General features: G+C 50.3%; 2 protein-coding genes across 26 annotated transcripts in view; one reads left to right on the forward strand and one right to left on the reverse strand.

Annotated features, from left to right (window-relative positions):
* The window catches only part of LRRFIP1 (LRR binding FLII interacting protein 1), a 155165-nt gene that overhangs the window by 84853 nt on the left and 53002 nt on the right, over positions 1–17310 (reverse strand). For 3 of the 9 annotated variants that reach the window (XM_064286479.1, XM_064286472.1, XM_064286464.1), the window contains exon 1: positions 13768–13899. The exons of the other annotated variants lie outside the window; for them this stretch is intronic. In XM_064286479.1, coding sequence (XP_064142549.1) covers positions 13768–13884 — 117 coding nt within the window. In that variant the 5' untranslated portion in view covers positions 13885–13899. Of the gene's footprint in view, positions 1–13767; positions 13900–17310 lie in introns of those variants that run through there. 9 annotated transcript variants of the gene reach the window in all.
* LOC111752750 (spidroin-2-like) overlaps positions 1207–17310 on the forward strand; it is a 39961-nt gene continuing 23857 nt past the window's right edge. For 3 of the 17 annotated variants that reach the window (XM_064286488.1, XM_064286493.1, XM_064286494.1), the window contains exon 1: positions 1208–4382. The gene's annotated coding sequence lies outside the window, so the exon portion shown is untranslated. Of the gene's footprint in view, positions 4383–7625; positions 7754–17310 lie in introns of all 17 variants that reach the window. The other 14 variants (XM_064286497.1, XM_064286498.1, XM_064286485.1 and 11 more) reach the window with 12 other exon arrangements.

The raw sequence follows: 17310 nt of genomic DNA on the forward strand, positions 1-17310 counted from the left end.
ACTGCCCCGCCCGCCCCGCCCCGCCCCGCCCCGCGCTGCCCCGCCCCGCCCCGCTCTCACCTCCCCCTCCCGCCCACCCCGCCCCGCCCCTCCGCGCGCCGCGGCCCCACCCCCAGGCGCGACCCCGCCCCCTGCGCCACGCCCCGCCCCTCTCCGACACGCGAGCCGGGACGCGGCCACCAATCACCAGTTCAATCCTCTTTGACTCCTGCCGGAAAAAAAAAAAAAAATTTTTTTTATTTGCCGGAAAAACGGTGAAAAAAAAACGATCCCAGGCAGCCTGCCGCAGGGGCCCGAGTTAGCAGGGAAGGCGACAGCGATGGGGTGGGCGTGCGAAGAGGGGTATGAGGGAGAGGGGTTGTCGGGGGAGGAGCCTGCACGGGGGAGAGGCCCACAGGGGGCACCTGCAGGGGGCGGGTCCGCAGGGGACAGGGTCCGCCTGGAGACTGAAGGAGGCCGGGGTCCCACGGGGGTTGGGCCAGCAGGGGGGAGGGATCCCCAAGGGAGAGACCCACAGGGGCGGGGCTTTGCGGGGGTCCGCCAGGGGAGGAGTCTGCATGGGGCGGGGTCCACAAGGGGGAGGAGCCTTACCGGGGGGGGGGGTCCCACAGGGCGGAAGAGCCTGCACGGGGCGGGGCACACCGGGGGGGGGGGGGAGCCTGCACACGGGTCCACCAGGGGAGGAGTCTGCACGGGGCGGGGCCCACCAGGGGAGGAGCCTGCACACGGGTCCACCAGGGGAGGAGCCTGCACGGGGCGGGGCCCACAAGGGGAGGAGCCTGCACACGGGTCCACCAGGGGAGGAGTCTGCACGGGGCGGGGCCCACCAGGGGAGGAGCCTGCACACGGGTCCACCAGGGGAGGAGCCTGCACGGGGCGGGGCCCACAAGGGGAGGAGCCTGCACACGGGTCCACCAGGGGAGGAGTCTGCACGGGCCGGGGCCCACCAGGGGAGGAGTCTGCACACGGGTCCACCAGGGGAGGAGTCTGCACGGGGGCCGGGGCCCACCAGGGGAGGAGCCTGCAGGGGCGGGGCCCACCAGGGGAGGAGCCTGCACACGGGTCCACCAGGGGAGGAGCCTGCACGGGGCGGGGCCCACCAGGGGAGGAGCCTGCACACGGGTCCACCAGGGGAGGAGTCTGCACGGGGGCCGGGGCCCACCAGGGGAGGAGCCTGCAGGGGCGGGGCCCACCAGGGGAGGAGTCTGCACACGGGTCCACCAGGGGAGGAGCCTTTACAGAACCCGAGTCCGTCAGCGACAGGAGCCCGAATGGACGAGTCCGATGGGGGTGGGGCCAGCACGAGGGCGCGGCTCACTGGGGAGAGAGGTCATACTGAGTTCCGCACCTGCCGGGCCAGGGACCCCTTTAACGCGTCACCCCGAGAAGGGCCGGCTTCCAGGCCCCGCTGCCCTGGCCCACGTCGTCGAGGACTGGCGACTCCCTCGTCCGCCCCCTTAACGACCCACCCAGCACGGCGCTGTGTGCACTCGAGAAGCGCAGAGCCCTCGGGTGGATGGATCAAGGGGTGCGCTTGCCCCAGGCGCAAGTCCAAGGGAGCACCAGTGACATCACTAGGGGTGCGGGGCTGCGGACCGCACGGGGGACACCGTCAGAGGGGGTGACACCTCACGCTGCACAGATACACCCAGACCAAACCACGCAGGACTTGAGCGGCTCCAGAAAGCCCGGGCCCGCTTCGGCCTTGTTTTGGAGGAGCCCTCCGCACGGGGCTCTCCACGTCCACTGGGATGATTCCACTGCCCGGCGGCTCCGCTCCTTTCCAGCACCGCTATCAGCACCTACTCATCTTGAAATCTGGGGGAGGGGGCGCAATTTAGGCATTGCCCCTCGGTGCTGGAATTAGGGGGGCAGTTTAGAGATTGTCCCTGGGGGCTCGTTACCCTCGCCATGCCCCTGAGTCACCGGTGTACGAGGCTGCGGCTCGGGTGTCTGGGACTCGGCCGCAGGAGGGCGCAGGCCCCGCGCTCCGCCGTGGGCGCCCCGGGCTCTCCCCCTCGCCTCACTCAGCCGCAGCTAGAAAGTAGGGTCCCTGCCCGTGGGAAGGATCTGAATCCGAGCACCACTCCGCGAGGCGCAGAGCATGGACCTCGGCACATAAAATCCAAGTCTCCAGGCAAAGCAGCGAACTTTTCCTAAACTCTGCCGCTTGGAGCAGCAGCACGGGAAGGAAACGCCAGGGGTTTTCATCAGGAGGTCGAGCCTGTGCCGGCCAAGGCCAGGGCCGGCTGTGTCTGCAATCCCCCTGACCCCCGAGTTCTGTACCAGATCCGACCCGCTCCTGACGCTGTTCTGGGGACACGTTTTACACGCCTGCCCTTCTTTCAATTAAATATCAGCTCCTAAAAGCCAACTTCCGGCCTCAAGGAGGGAATCCCCAACAGCAGCGCCCTGCCGGATGCTCTGCAAAAACAGCTCCAGAAAGGTTCCTGAGACCCCACGACTGAGGTGTAAACGTCACAACCCCCAAACTCCCCATCCTCTGCCACCGTCCCCTAGCTCTTGGTAACATGCCTGTCAGCGCATGAGCTGTGTGCTCACCCTTTCCATTTACCGGGGACGGCAGGGCCCTGTGTTCCCCTGGAAGCTAGGGGCAGAAGCTTGACTAATTTTGGGGCTTCCGTGGTGATAGGCGCTCCAGCACAGCCAGGGCGCAAGGGGCCAAGTGGAGGCTCTGAGCAGGCCTGCCCTTGCTTCTTCACACCTTCTTCCTCCTCCTCTGAAATCTAGATCCCGTCCCTTGGAAGAGCTCAGCCTCTGACCCCTTTGCCAAGTGGGACAGACCACAAAGGACAAAAAGACCCCCGTGCTCCCTGAGTCCCATTCTCACTGGGGAGAAGAGAGGACACGTGGAGCCACCGGGAAGCACAAAACAGCCAGGCCAGGTCACACATTGGACAGTGATGGGGCTTCAGAGGAGGGGCTTTGGGAAGTAGGGGTTGTCGGCAGGCAGGCAGGGAAGGTGGGCCCAGGGAGAGGAGGACCTGATTTAGGAGAGGAAGGCCAGAAGGAAAAGAGGGGAAGCAAAGGCCAAGGGGCCCCTGTGCAGAAATTCACCAGGTTTCCACTTTGATCAAGATGAACAGAGCTCCTCCCTTTGACAGATAATATCATCAAATAACTTTCAAAGAGAATGAAAGGCTGTAACATTTAAAAATAACATTATGATTCTTGATTTTATAAATGAATTGGAGAAAATAATTTTGAGCTATTTTTCGTAAACAAATATGGAATTTATCATGGAAAGTAATTATAATGTTAATAGTAATGACAACTTCACAGATGATAAAGACAGCCAATTAATAAAGTGGCCTCCTTCCTCAGAGACCTCAGTGGGAATATTCTGATTTAAATAGGTGGGTTCTAGAGCTACCAGGGAGTCCCTGGGTGGTACAAATGGTTAACGCGCTTGGCTGCTAACTGAAAGGTTGGTGGTTTGAGCCCACCCAGGGGTGCCTCAGAAGAAAGGCCTGGCAATCTACTTTTGAAAGGTCAGCCGTTGAAAACCTTACAGAGCACAGTTATACTCTGACGCACATTGGGGTCGCCATGAGCTGGAGTCAACTCTGACCACATCTCCCAGAAGAGGCATGGGGACAGGCTTTGATCTGCCTGTCTCGGGGCAGTACACACAGAGCATTCTCCCCAAGCCTGAGGCCGCCATCCTGGTGCTATTACCACTTCCTGAAAACCATATAGGGGAGGGGTTAAGAAGGCAGACTCTGGAACTAAACAGCCTGGTTTAGTTGCTAGCCCTGCCGTGTACTGTGTTACCTGAAGCAAGCTACTTAGCCTGGGTCACCAGTGGCGGCGACTTGTAGCACTCCAACGTCAGTGACAGCGAGGGCCAAACGCCCTAGCCTGGGGACCCACCGCACAGCCAGCTTGCACTGCCCCGCTAGGCCAGGGCCATATCCAGTAAGTCCAACAAAGACTTAATCAACAGCCGCCCTTCCCCTCTGCTCCAGCTAGAGTCCCCACGGTCAGTACTCTCTTTATGGCACTCAGGCCCTGTCCTCCACACCAAGAAGGACCCAGGCCACAACAGGTTAAAATGGCTGGGAACCAGGATGAGCAGTTGTGGGAGGGGCTGGCTGAGAAGACTTAGGAAGTAGAGGAGATGGCTGTGACAGGACACTGTGAGGAAGGAAGAAGCAACTAGCCGGCCGTTCTCAGTCCTGGGAAGAAAACAGCAAACCCAGTAATAAAATAATAGTAATATGCAAGAGACTTCTATGACACTAAAGGGCAGCATATGAAAGACACCGCTTTTCTAACTTCCTTCTAGGTGGGGGTCAGCCCTGGGAGGCCCGGCAGAGCCATCCGCAGCTCCAGGGCAACGTCCAAGTCTGAATTGCAAGGTAAATGCTTAACATAAGCTTCTTGGTGTGACTATTTATTTCTGGGGCCCCAAGGATTTTTTTTTTTTAAGGATAGAGTGCCTTCTGTTAATTTGATATAAATAGCTCTCTAAGGAAAAAGAGGACACTGGCGGTTCAGTGGCAAAATTCTCGCCCTCCATGCAGGAGACCCAGGTTCGATTCCCAGCCAACGCACTTCATGCACAGCCAATACCCACCTGGCGGTAAAGGCTTCTGTATAGCTATGATGCTGAACAGAGTTTATCTAGCAGGGCTTTCAGACTAAAGCAGACTAGGAAGAAAGGCCTGGTGATCTGGAAAGCAGCCAATGAAAACCCTGTGGAACACAACGGTTGGATCTACAACCCGCCACGGGGACAGTGAGGGACTGGGCGGCATTTTGTTTCATTGTGATGAAGTCTCCACACACTGGGGGCCGACTCAATAGCAGCTAACAACCACCACGACAACTAATGAAAAGGGCCCCCCATCGAAGCCCCCTTCCAATGCAGGCTTTAAACAATTGTTTTAATTTTATTTTTAACTTATAGCAAGGCCGCTTGTGAGGGTGATTCATGAGTGGCTGGAACCCAAACACTTGTCGCTGGGAAGGGCAAGGGATGGGCGTGGCTTTGAAAAATGACAGTTTGTGGAACATGCAACTTGGAGGACGTAACGTTTTCATCCCAGGACTCACAGCTCTAAATGAGTCATGGGAGAATTATACAAAACCCTTTCCCTGGAAACCCATTGCCATTGAGACGATCCTGACTCATAGCGACCCCACAGGACAGAGTAGAACTGCCCCTATAGGTTTCCCAAGGCTGTAAATCTTTAAGGAAGCAGACTGCCACATCTTTCTCTTGTGGAGCAGCTGGGGGGTTCGAATCACCGACCTTTTGGTTGGCAGCTGGGCACTTAACCACTGTGCCCCAGGGCTCCTTTTCCTGGAGGAAGACAAAACTAAAACACTCATCCCACCTAAACCAGCTGCCGTCCAGTCGAGAACTGCCTCATAGGGTTTCCAAGGAGCAGCTGGTGGATTCAAACTGCCGACTCTTTGGTTAGCAGGTGTAGCTCTTAACCACTGTGCCAACAGGACTCCAACCTAGAAGTATGAAAATATCAGAAAAGAAGCCCCAAGCTCCCAACCCTAGGAAGGTTAGCAGAAGGAATCCGAACGTGCCTTTAAATGGTGTGAACACATGGGTGGAGACCCTCTAGGAAGGGAATGGTGTGGTGGGTACCCCAGGGGGAGCCGTCCACCTGGGATAGGCCCGCATGGAGTTGGGTACCTGGCTTTATACAAGGGCTGCGAGGTCAGTGACCCAGGTTAAAATCTTCCTTTGGTAGGGATGCTCAATGCAGGCCCCTTCCAAGCTGCCACAGTTAACGACCTGCCCACAGGCTGCATTCCCCTGGCGTCCCTGCTTAAACCCAGGACTCTACTGAATGGCCGGCAGGCAGGGCTGCTGCAGGCTTTGCGAAGCCTGTGTGTCTTGGACGTGTTAAGGGTGGCCACGCTGAAGAGATGTCCACGTCTTGCCCTGGAAGGTAAAATGACCTGTGAACTTAAGGCCAGTTCTCAGGCATATGCTAAGACCACAGGCAGGGACTTCGCTTCTTGAGGGGACAAGTGAGAAAAGAACAAAAGGCAACCGGAATGGTCTAATTTTGTTGTAGGAACATCAGAATCATAGGTCACCAGCAAACGCCGGAACACTTCACCAATTTGGGGCCACACCCAAACCGAGTCTGTTGTGTCTCCATGGCACCCGTCTGTTGCAGGGTTCACCAGCTCTGCCTCCAGCTGCGGTCTGGTGACGTGCAGGATTCTTATCACAACTCTGAGTGTGGGGGGCAGAGCGGGGATGCAAGAGTGGGGGGGGCAGCATGAGGGGCAGTATGGAGGGCATGGTGGGGAGGGTGGGTGGGGGCATAGTGGGGAGAGTATCATAGAAGGGCAGCGTGGGGGCAGTGGGGGGCATGGAGAGGAGGGAAGGGTGCAGCTTGGGAGGCAGCATGGGGGAGTGGTGGGGAGGGTGGGATGGGGGCATGGCGAGGGGAGGGGGCATGATGGGCAGGGCAGATGGGGGCATGGAGGGGAGGGTGGGTGTGGGGCATGGTGGGGAGGGTGGTGTGGGGCATGGTGGGGAGGGTGGGTGCGGGGGCACAGTGGTGAGAGTATCATAGAAGGGCAGCGTGGGGGGCAACAGGGGGGCATGGTGAGGAGGGAAGGGGGCAGCTTGGGAGGCAGCATGGGGGAGTGGTGGGGAGGTCAGATGGGGGCATGGTGGGGAGGGTGGTGTGGGCGGCATGGTGGGGAGGGTGATGTGGTGGGGCATGGTAGGGAGGGTGGGTGGGGGGACAGAGTGGGGCAGGTGGGTGGGAGGCATGGTGGAGAGGGCAGGTGGGGGGCATGGTGGGGAGAGTGGGTGGGGGCATGTGGGGAGGGTGGGGTGGGAGGACATGGTGGGGAGGGTGGGTGGGAGGACATGGTGGGGAGGGCGGCATGGTGCTCAGCCTCCCCTCTGGTCAGGTAACCACCAGGAAGCTGCTTCTCTAAGCCAAGCTGTGGAGTCTGTTTTCCGTGAATGACAACCACTAGCACAGTCAGCGTCTGCTGGTTGCACAACGAGCTCACATCTATGTTATCACTGTATTTGGGTCCTTTTGATTAATATCTGAACACACTTTGTACTATCAAAGTCAGTGCACGAAATGACCACGCAGAATTCGCAAGCGCCTTCAGGTGTACCGGGCACTCTGCACACACCCCGTCCACACACCAAGGCTCATGGAGTGACGTAACGTGGCCACAGGTGCACAGCAAAAGAGTAAAGCCAGGTTTTTACCCCAGCCTGGTTCTCAGCAGTACACCGCAATGCAGGGCCTCTAGCACGCCTGACACCAAGACCAGAAGTCTCCCCCTCCCAGCCACGCAGAGGTCCTCATGGGGACAGGTCCTCACAGACTGTCCCCTGGCTGAGCCTGAGGCATTACTCCAACCCCCCACGCCAGGGGCATCGGCACAGCAGGGCACCCAGCTCAGTGCCAGGAGCCACCTCCCCAGCAGAGCCAGGACCCTGCCTGCCTCCAGTGGACAGAAGCAGGGAGGCTGAGAAGCACAGGGTGCCGTCTCTGGTTCACGGGACAGCTGTCCTGACATTACACGTGGCATCACACTGAATTCCCATGGCCGCTCATCGTGTGGACACTAACTTCATCTTTTGTCCCCATCAGGAAAACCATGAGGTTCAGAGAGGTTAATCTCCTTGCCCAAAGCTGCACAGCTGGTAGCAGAGCAGGATTCCAAACCAGGAAGGGTGACTCTGAGCCCACCCTCTCGGGCCATAGCGCCCAGTTCAAAGGTGAGCCTGTGTCAGTTCTCAGTACCCAGCTCACAGGGCTCCTCCTGGTCGCTCGGTATGGTATGTGTCTGTCCTGTTCTTGAGGACACAAAGAGGATCCCGCTCCTCCTTGTCCCCTGGCCCCTGGCCCTGCAGTCAGCACACAGGAGTCTCATAGTATTCATCTAATTAAACTGAACTAACAGTCACTGATAGTCTCAAGCATTGCATATGTGACCCTGACTTTCCACCTCAATGGACGAGGCTGGCCTGAGTGTTTTGGGGAGTCAAAGAGGAGCCTCGATTTCCAAGCATAACGAAATGATACAACAAAGCTACACCAGAAAAGGCTTCTGAAGTGTTATATTTGGTTCCCACCTTCTAACTCTCCCTGAATTTGGTCTTACCTAGGAACGATAAGGAGTCCCTGGGTGGTGCAAACAGTGAACGCACTCGGCTGCTAACTGAAAGGTTGGAGGTTTGAGTACACCCAGAGGTGCCTCGGAGGAAAGGCCTGGAGACCTAGTGTCAAAAGATCACCCATGGAAAACGCTGTGGAGCACAGCTCTACTCTGACACACTTGGGGGCACCATGAGTCAGAGCCAACTTGATGGCAACTGGCTTGGTTTAGGAATGATGTTATTGATGTTGGCTGTTGTTGAGTTGATTCTGACTCACAGTGACCCTACAGAACAGAGTAGAATGCCCAGCAGGGTTTCCTAGGCTGTAATCTTTACGGGGGCAGATTGCCAGGTCTTTCTCCTGAGGAGCCGCTGGTGGATCGGAACCACTGACCTTTTGGTTAGTGGCCAATTGCTTAACCATTTTGCCACCGAGGCTCCTTGATAGAGTACGGAGAACAGAGAACAGCACAACCTCGCTCAGGAGTGAATGGATCGGTCTTGGCTGGTGGTTCTCACGTGGCTGTGCTGAATTCTGATACTCTGAGGCTCACTCCTTGCCTTTTTTCTATCAGTAATGTCATTTTCTGCTTCATTCTGTAGAAAACTTCCCCCCAAAGACTGTGTAATGTGTAAGTTCTTCTCTATCTTGATTTTAAAAAATATTTCTTTTAATTCTTTAATCTGTGTGGGATTATTTGGATACACGATGTAAAGTATGGATCTAAGCTTTTTTTTTACTCATTATTCATATAACAACAGTATTTGCACTTAATAGAGCCTGGTAGCACAGTGGTTAAGAGCTCAGCTGCTGACCAAAAGGTCAGCTGTTCAAATCTACCAGTCACTCCTTGGAAACCCTACGGGGCTGTTCTACTCTGTCCTGTAGGGTCACTATGAGTCACAATTGACTCAATGGCAACCTTTTTTTTTTTTTGCATTTCATAAAATATCATTTTTTATTGGTTTGCAGTGCCTCAATTACCATATGTTAAATTTTTAAACATGACTGTGTCGATTTCTGGAAACTTTGTCCTCTTTCATTCACGAATATTGCTATAATTCTACTGTAGTCATGCTTTAGGCAATCATCTGTTTAGAGTATGTTACCTGATCATGGTGGACCTTCATTTCTCCTTTCCAGAAACTGATATTCTGGTCCATTTATTTTAGCATCTTTGGGTTCGGTTTCTGCAACGGGCCTTATTGGATATCCATATATTATTGTTGTTGTTGTTAGGTGCCGTAGAGTTGGTTCTGACTCATAGCGACCCCATGCACAACAGAACGAATTGCTGCCCGGTCCTGCGCCATCCTTACAATCGTTGTATGCTTGAGCTCATTGTTGCAGCCACTGTGTCAATCTACCTCGTTGAGGGTCTTCCTCTTTTCTGCTGACCCTGTACTCTGCCAAGCATGATGTCCTTCTCCAGGGACTGATCCCTCCTGACAACATGTCCAAAGTATGTAAGACACAGCCTCACCATCCTTGCCTCTAAGGGGCATTCTGGTTGTACTTCTAAGACAGATTTGTTCATTCTTCTGGCAGTCCATGGTATATTCAATATTCTTCGCCAACACCACAATTCAAAGGCGTCAACTCTTCTTCAGTCTTCCTTATTCATTGTCCAACTTCCACATGCATATGATGCGATTGAAAACACCATGGCTTGGGTCAGGTGCACCTTAGTCTTCAGGGTGACATCTTTGCTCTTCAACACTTTGAAGAGGTCCTTTGCAGCAGATTTGCCCAATGCAATGCGTCTTTTGATTTCTTGACTGCTGCTTCCGTGGCTGTTGATTGTGGATCCAAGTAAAATGAAATCCTTGACAACTCCAATCTTTTCTCTTTTCATCATGATGTTCCTCACTGGTCCAGTTGTGAGGATTTGTTTTCTTTATGTTGGGGTGTAATCCATACTGAAGGCTGTGGTCTTTGATCTTCACTAGTAAGTGCTTCAAGTCCTCTTCACTTTCAGCAAGCAAGGTTGTGTCATCTGCATAACGCAGGTTGTTAATGAGTCTTCCTACAATCTTGACACCCTGCTCTTCTTCATATAGTCCAGCTTCTCTGATTATTTGTTCAGCATACAGATTAAATAGGTATGGTGAATGAATACAACCCTGACGCACACCTTTCCTGACTTTAAACCAATCAGTATCCCCCTGTTCTGTCCAAACAACTGCCTCTTGATCTATGTAAAGGTTCCTCATGAGCACAATTAAGTGTTCTGGAATTCCCATTCTTCACAGTGTTATCCATAGTTTGTTTTGATCCACACAGTCAAATGCCTTTGCATAATCAATAAAACACAGGTAAACATCCTTCTGGTATTCTCTGCTTTCAGCCAGGATCCATCTGACATCAGCAACGATATCCCTGGTTCTACATCCTCTTCTGAAACCGGCCTGAATTTCTGGCAGTTCCCTGTCGATATACTGCTGCAGCCGTTTTTGAATGATCTTCAGCAGAATTTTGCTTGCGTGTGATATTAATGATATTGGTCTGTAATTTCCACATTCGGGTTGATCACCTTTCTTGGGAATAGGCATAAATATAGATCTCTTCCAGTCAGTTGGCCAGGAAGCTGTCTTCCGTATTTCTTGGCATAGATGGGTGAGCACCTCTAGCACTGCATCTGTTTGTTGAAACATCTCAATTGATATTCCATCAATTCCTGGAGCCTTGTTTTTTGCCAATGCCTTCAGAGCAGCTTGGACTTCTTCCTTCAGTACCATCGGTTCCTGATCATATGCCACCCCTTGAAATGGTTGAATATCAACTAATTCTTTTTAGTATAATGACTCTGTGTATTCTTTCCATTTCTTTTGATGCTTCCTGCATCATTTAATATTTTCCCCATGGAATCCTTCACTATTGCAACTCGAGGCTTGAATTTTTTCTTCGGTTCTTTCAGCTTGAGAAACGCCGAGCGTGTTCTTCCCTTTTGGTTTTCCATCTCCAGCTCTTTGCACATATCATTATAATACTTTATTTTGTCTTCTCGGGAGGCCCTTTGAAATCTTCCGTTCAGTTCTTTTACTTCATCAATTCTTCCTTTTGCTTTAGCTGCTCGACGCTCAAGAGTAAGTTTCAGAGTCTCCTCTGATATCCACGTTGGTATTTTCTTTCTTTCCTGTCTTTTCAATGACCTCTTGCTCTCTTCAGGGATGATGTTCTTGATGTCATTCCACAACTCGTCTAGTCTGCGGTTACTAGTGTTCAATGCATCAAATCTATTCTTCAGATGGTCTCTAAATTCAGGTGGGATATACTCAAGGTCATATTTTGGCTCTCGTGGACTTGCTCTGATTTTCTTCAGTTTCAGCTTGAACTTGCATATGAGCAATTGATGGTCTGTTCCACAGTCGGCCCCTGGCCTTGTTCTGACTGATAATATTGAGCTTTTCCATTGTCTCTTTCCACAGACGTAGTCAATTTGATTTCTGCGTGTTCCATCTGGCCAGGTCCATGTGTATAGCCGCCGTTTATGTTGGTGAAAGAAGGTATTTGCAATGAAGAAGTCGTAGGTTTTGTAAAATTCTATCATTCGATCTCGATCTCTGGCATTGTTTCTATCACCAAGGCCATATTTTCCAACTACTGATCCTTCTTCTTTGTTTCCAACTTTTGCATTCCAATCACCAGTAATTATCAATGCATCTTGATTGCATGTTCGATTAATTTCAGACTGCAGCAGCTGATAAAAGTCTTCTAGTTCTTCATCTTTGGCCCTAGTGGTTGGTGCGTAAATTTGAATAATAGTCATATTAACTGGTCTTCCTTGTAGGCTTATGGATATTATTCTATCACTGACAGCGTTGTACTTGAGGATAGACCTTGAAACATTCTTTTTGATGATGAATGTAACACCATTCCTCTTCAAGTTGTCATTCCCAGCATAGTAGACTATATGATTGTCCGATTCAAAATGGCCAATACCAGTCCATTTCTGCTCACTAATGCCTAGGGTATCGATGTTTATGCGTTCCATTTCATTTTTGACGATTTCCAATTTTCCTAGATTCATACTTCGTACATTATCCATATATTAACTGGAGAAAAATCAATATCACAGCAGTGGTATTTCATTTATGGGCGTATTTGTCTATTCACGGAGCCCTGGTGGCACAGGGGTTAAGAGCTCAGCTGCTAACCAAAAGGTCGGCAGTTGGAATCCACCAGCCGCTCCTTGGAAACCCTATGGGGCAGTTCTACTCTGTCCTATAGGGTCGCTACGAGTTGGAATCCACTCGATGGCAATGGATTTGGTTTTGGTTTGATGTTTATTCATGAACGTCTTCTTGCTGGCCCTTCAAGAATCAGAGGTTCCTCTCCTCTCTGAACCTTCCTTGATCTTACCCTTCGGCCTAAGAAGCACCCCTTCTGAGCCCTCACAGTGCTCTGCACACTGTCAAAGCACCCTGCATCCACCTCTGGTGCGGTGGCTACCACACTGCTGTCAGTATTTCAGGATCTGTCTGTCCCACTAGACTCCGAGGAAGCCCTTCCGGAACGGGAACAGGCTCTCATCTACTCTGTGGCCCTGGGGTCTGGCACACTGCTGGGAGTCTCTGGAGGGTTCAAATGGTTAAGACGCTCTGCTGCTAGCCGAAAGGTTGGCAGTTCAAGTCCACTCAGGGGCACTTTGGAAGAAACGCCTGGTGACGCATGTCTGAAAAATCAGCCACTGAAAACCCTGTGGATCACAGTTGTACTCTGCGTATGTGGGGGCACTGTGAGTCAGAATCGACTCAATGGCAACTGGGAAAAAATAAAGCTCGCTGCTTGGAATGTGGGCGTGTTGTGGATAACGGATGGGCGGGCAACTCTCCCAACAAAATGGAAGGCTCTGGTGGGTGATGATTAACGCTCCCCGATCCTAACTATTTTAAACTTCTTTTACAAGACATGCTTTTAGGATTTTTTTTCTCTTTTTTTTTTCATAACTATCTAGCATTCAGCAATTCACCCCACTTTTTTTTTTTTTTCTGAGGAGCTCTGGTGGCACAATGGTTAAGTGCTTGGCTGCTAACTGAAAGGTTGGTAGTTCGAACCCACCAGTGGCTCCGAGGGAGAAAAGACCTGGTGATCTGCTCCAGTAAAGATTAAAGATTAAAGCCTAGGAAACCCTATGGGGCAATTCTACTCTGCCAGATAGGGTCACATTTTCATTTAATAGGTTTTTTTTTTTTAATTAAAATATTTTATGGTGTTTTCAGTGAAGGTTTATACAGAAAATTAGGTTTCCATTTAACAAATTTTTTCTTTTTCACAATTTGTTCAGTGACATTGGTTACATTTTTCACAGCGTGTCAACTTTCTCATAATTTCCGTTCTGGTTGTCCCGTTTCCAGTAATCCAGTTTCCCTGCCCCCTTGCCTTCTCATCTTTGTTTTGAGTAAATGTTGACCATTTGGTCTCACATAGATGAGCTTTAAAAGGAACCCAGGACTCGGAGATGATATTGTTTATTTTAAGAGCCAATCTGTTAGTTAGCTAAAAGATGGCCTCATGGAATAGTTTTGATTCAAGGTTTAAAGAGTATCTCAGGGTGATAGTCTCAGGGAGTTCTCCAGTCTCAACTGGTCTAGTAAGTCTGGACTTTTTAAGAATTTGAGTTCTGTTCTACCTTTTGCTCCCATTGTATCAGGATCCATCTCTTGTATTCCTGATCGAAACAGTCAGTAGCGGTAGCTGGGCACAGTCTCGTTCTTCTGGTGTCGGGGTAGATGAGGTCATGGCTCATGCAGACTGTGAGTCTTGTGGACTACTTTCTTCTCTGAGTCTTTGGTTTCTTTCTTTCTCTTTTACTCTAGACATGCAGACACCAAAGCTCTATCTCAGATGGCTGCTCGCAAGCTTTTAAGACCCCAGATACTACTCCCCAAACTAAGATGTAGAACATAAACTTTAAGTACTATAGTATGCCAATTGACTGAGTTGTCCCACGACTCTACGGTCCTAAGCCCTCAGACCTTGTAAACCGATCCTGCAAGTTGTTTGGTTAAGCCTAGGAAGCATCTGTGCTCGTGCCTCCATGTGCTTTATTGAATATATGAATATATATGAATGCATACATTTACATATACACACACCTGCATGTAGATACATCTACATAGGCCCATGTATACACAGACATACACTCGCCTATACACTTGTATGCACGCATACACACACAGGTAACCACACTCCCATTTTTTAGTTGTTGCCGCACAGCTGTATGTCATAGCATTTACCAAAAACGTCCTTTTTTCCTGTGTACTTCTTAGTGACATCATTTACCTTGGTCAAGCTGTGCACACTTCACCCACATTTGGTGTTATGTACCGGAAACGTTTTAATTGGAATTTTCTAAGGAAGGTAGTGAGTTTGGTTTTGGTTGAACTGAACTTTTGTTGTTTTTGTGATCCATATGTTTTTTTTTAAAGTGTGGTAAATACATAGGTAACATAACATTTGCCATTTCAACCATCCTCACAGGTACAGTTCTACAACATTAATTATGTTTACCATGTTTGGTTAAAGTGCATTTGAAGTGGTGGCAGGAAACCTAACAGACACTCTAGCACCAGAGATATTAATTGGTTTAAGGTGATGATTAAGTGGTTGGTAGTTAACCGAAAGGTTGGCGGTTCGAACCCACCCAGCTGCTCCACGGGAGAAAGACTTGGCGACCTGCTTTCGTAAAGATTACAGCCGAGAAAACTCCATGGGGCAGTTCTACTCTGTCGCACAGGGTTGCTATGAGTCAAAAGCTACTCAACAGCATCCAACAACATCAACAAGGTGATGAGAAAGATGGTGGCATGCAAATAAAAGAAAGAGGCTCTACATTTAATAGAATAAGAGGCATCTAAGTGACGAGACGAGACAGGGAAGAGATGCTGAGAAGAGTAGAACACAGGAAGGTTGGAGAAGGTGGGTGAATATCAGTGTCAAATGAGGCAGACAGAGCAAAGAGAACAGGGTCTGAGAAAGCCTTTAATTTGCAGCTGAGGAAGCATTGGTTGTTGCCAGGGGTGGATTACCCAGTCAGCAAGGTAAGCACGGGCTGACTTGTGCTTACTTCCTAATGTGTACTGCACAGTTTCATATGGGTTTTACCACATCTTTGAAACCCATGTGCTAGCTGGGTCACCTGCCCTTGTCCAGAACTGTAAATGTGAAAAGAGGCTTTGATTCTGTAGGAAGGTGCTGTGGGTTTGGGAGAGAGACAGATGCCAGCCATACCTAGAAGCAGAATCTTTGATGTGGTGAAAATATCTGAAATTATCACTACAGGTGATCTGGTAAGCAAGGTAAGCATGGTGCTTACCTTGCCTATTGGACAATCTGCCCTCGGTTATTGCACTCTATTGTTAAGATTCACAATTAAATGTTTTCTGGAATTTGTGCAGGTATGATAAATGGCTGACTGCAGCCCAAGGGGAAGGGGGGCCAAGGGGAGAGCTTTGGGCGTGGGGGGATTTGTTCGTTTGTTCACCTCTCTTTACGGATGGAAGAGACTTGGATCTGTTTGGAGGCTGAAGGGCAGGCATCAAAGCAGAGTGAGAAAAGATGGGGGGTGGGAGTGATGCAGAGAGAGATTGATGACTCAGTGATGGGCAGGGGGCTGGGAAGCAGCTGCCAGGTGCTGGCACCGTGAGTTGACTTTCGGGGTTTGGTTTGATTCTGAGCTAAATGGAGCTGAGAATGCCAGGAGCAGAGAGATAAGAGGAGGGCTGCTCCTGGTGTGGCCTGGGGATGGCAGAGAAGAAGGAGGAGCAAGCCTAGGCGGAGGACCAGAACTGAGAGACCTGGCTGAGGAGCTGCACCTGGCCAGCCGGAGGCTACCGTGCTCAGCATTGCATACAGGGCTCCAGGAGCTCCAGGGAACACAGCAATGTTGCCGCTGGTGGAGGTGGATTCACGTTGAAAGTCATTTCTAATTAATTTTACTCTGGAATTAAGTTCATCTCCAAAAGTATCCAGGAACACAGGCACAGAAACCCAGAAAAAAATGTATGAATTTTTCCAATCCTCCCTTCAGAATCGGGGATCCTGGAGGGCAGACCAAAATCATCACAGAAACATGCCCCCTAAATGGTAACCAAGGAAACCCCGCAAACACTTCCAATCAAGTACCTCTCAGGAAAAGCAATTGTTTTTCATGAACAAAATGCACTACAAATATCAACAGATTATTTTTTAAAATATTGAAAGCGAGCAACCAAAATCCATTATGTATTTCTCATCACAAAGGGTGAACTGAACTCTGAAAAGCCCTCTAGGTTGGATCTAACGCAAAGATGAGAATATCCACATATGCCGTCAGGGTGATGTGTTTACGATGCTTTTGATCAGATTAGATAGAGACTAGGAAAGAAAGCCTCACTCTCGACAACTGTATCCCAGAGTCAGCAGAAGAATTGTCCAGTTGATTCCAACCCACAGCGTCCCTGGAGGACAGATTCGAGCTGCCGCATAGGGTTTCCAAGGCTGCAATCTTTACAGAAGCAGCCTGCCACATCTTTCTCCTGCAGAGCAGCTCATGGGTTCGAACCACTGACCTTTTTGTTAGCAGCCAAGTGCTTAACCACTGTGCCACCAGGGCTCCTAAGAGAATACCCCACTAATAAGAAATAAATCCTTCAATACATACTCAGGCATAGAAAATGACTAAAAAATAAATAAAAGCAAGATGTCTTCCAAATATAACTTTATTTGGCTTTGAGCCCAGTAATCCTGCCTGTGAGTTTAAAATTCTAGAAAAGATAGAGTCTTCCCAACAAACAGAACCATGAAGTAAATCTTTATTTTACTAGCCGAAAAATCCAGAAACCACCCAGGTCACAAATGTGATTGACAAATGTCATCCACAGACAGGCACCTGTGAAGGATGCGGGACCATCTAATCTGAGTTTAAACACTACGCACGGCCAACAGGGAGATTGAAGGGCACTTAACGATGAATTCAAAAGTTAAGGACGCAAAAATGTTTAATGAGCTTTAAGGAGACACAAAGGCAGCAGGAGAAACGAGCAGCCTCCCCATCTAAGGTACAGAAACTCCTAAAACAGCACGCCTACACTAATCTTCCCAAGAAAAAGAACTCCCCAAGGGAAAATAAAGTCGGTAACACTTTTCAGCATAGTACTAAAAACACGCACCCACACACTGATATAAAGGTTTT

Source organism: Loxodonta africana, chromosome 6, assembly GCF_030014295.1.
Source record: "Loxodonta africana isolate mLoxAfr1 chromosome 6, mLoxAfr1.hap2, whole genome shotgun sequence".
Classification (NCBI taxonomy): domain Eukaryota; kingdom Metazoa; phylum Chordata; class Mammalia; order Proboscidea; family Elephantidae; genus Loxodonta; species Loxodonta africana.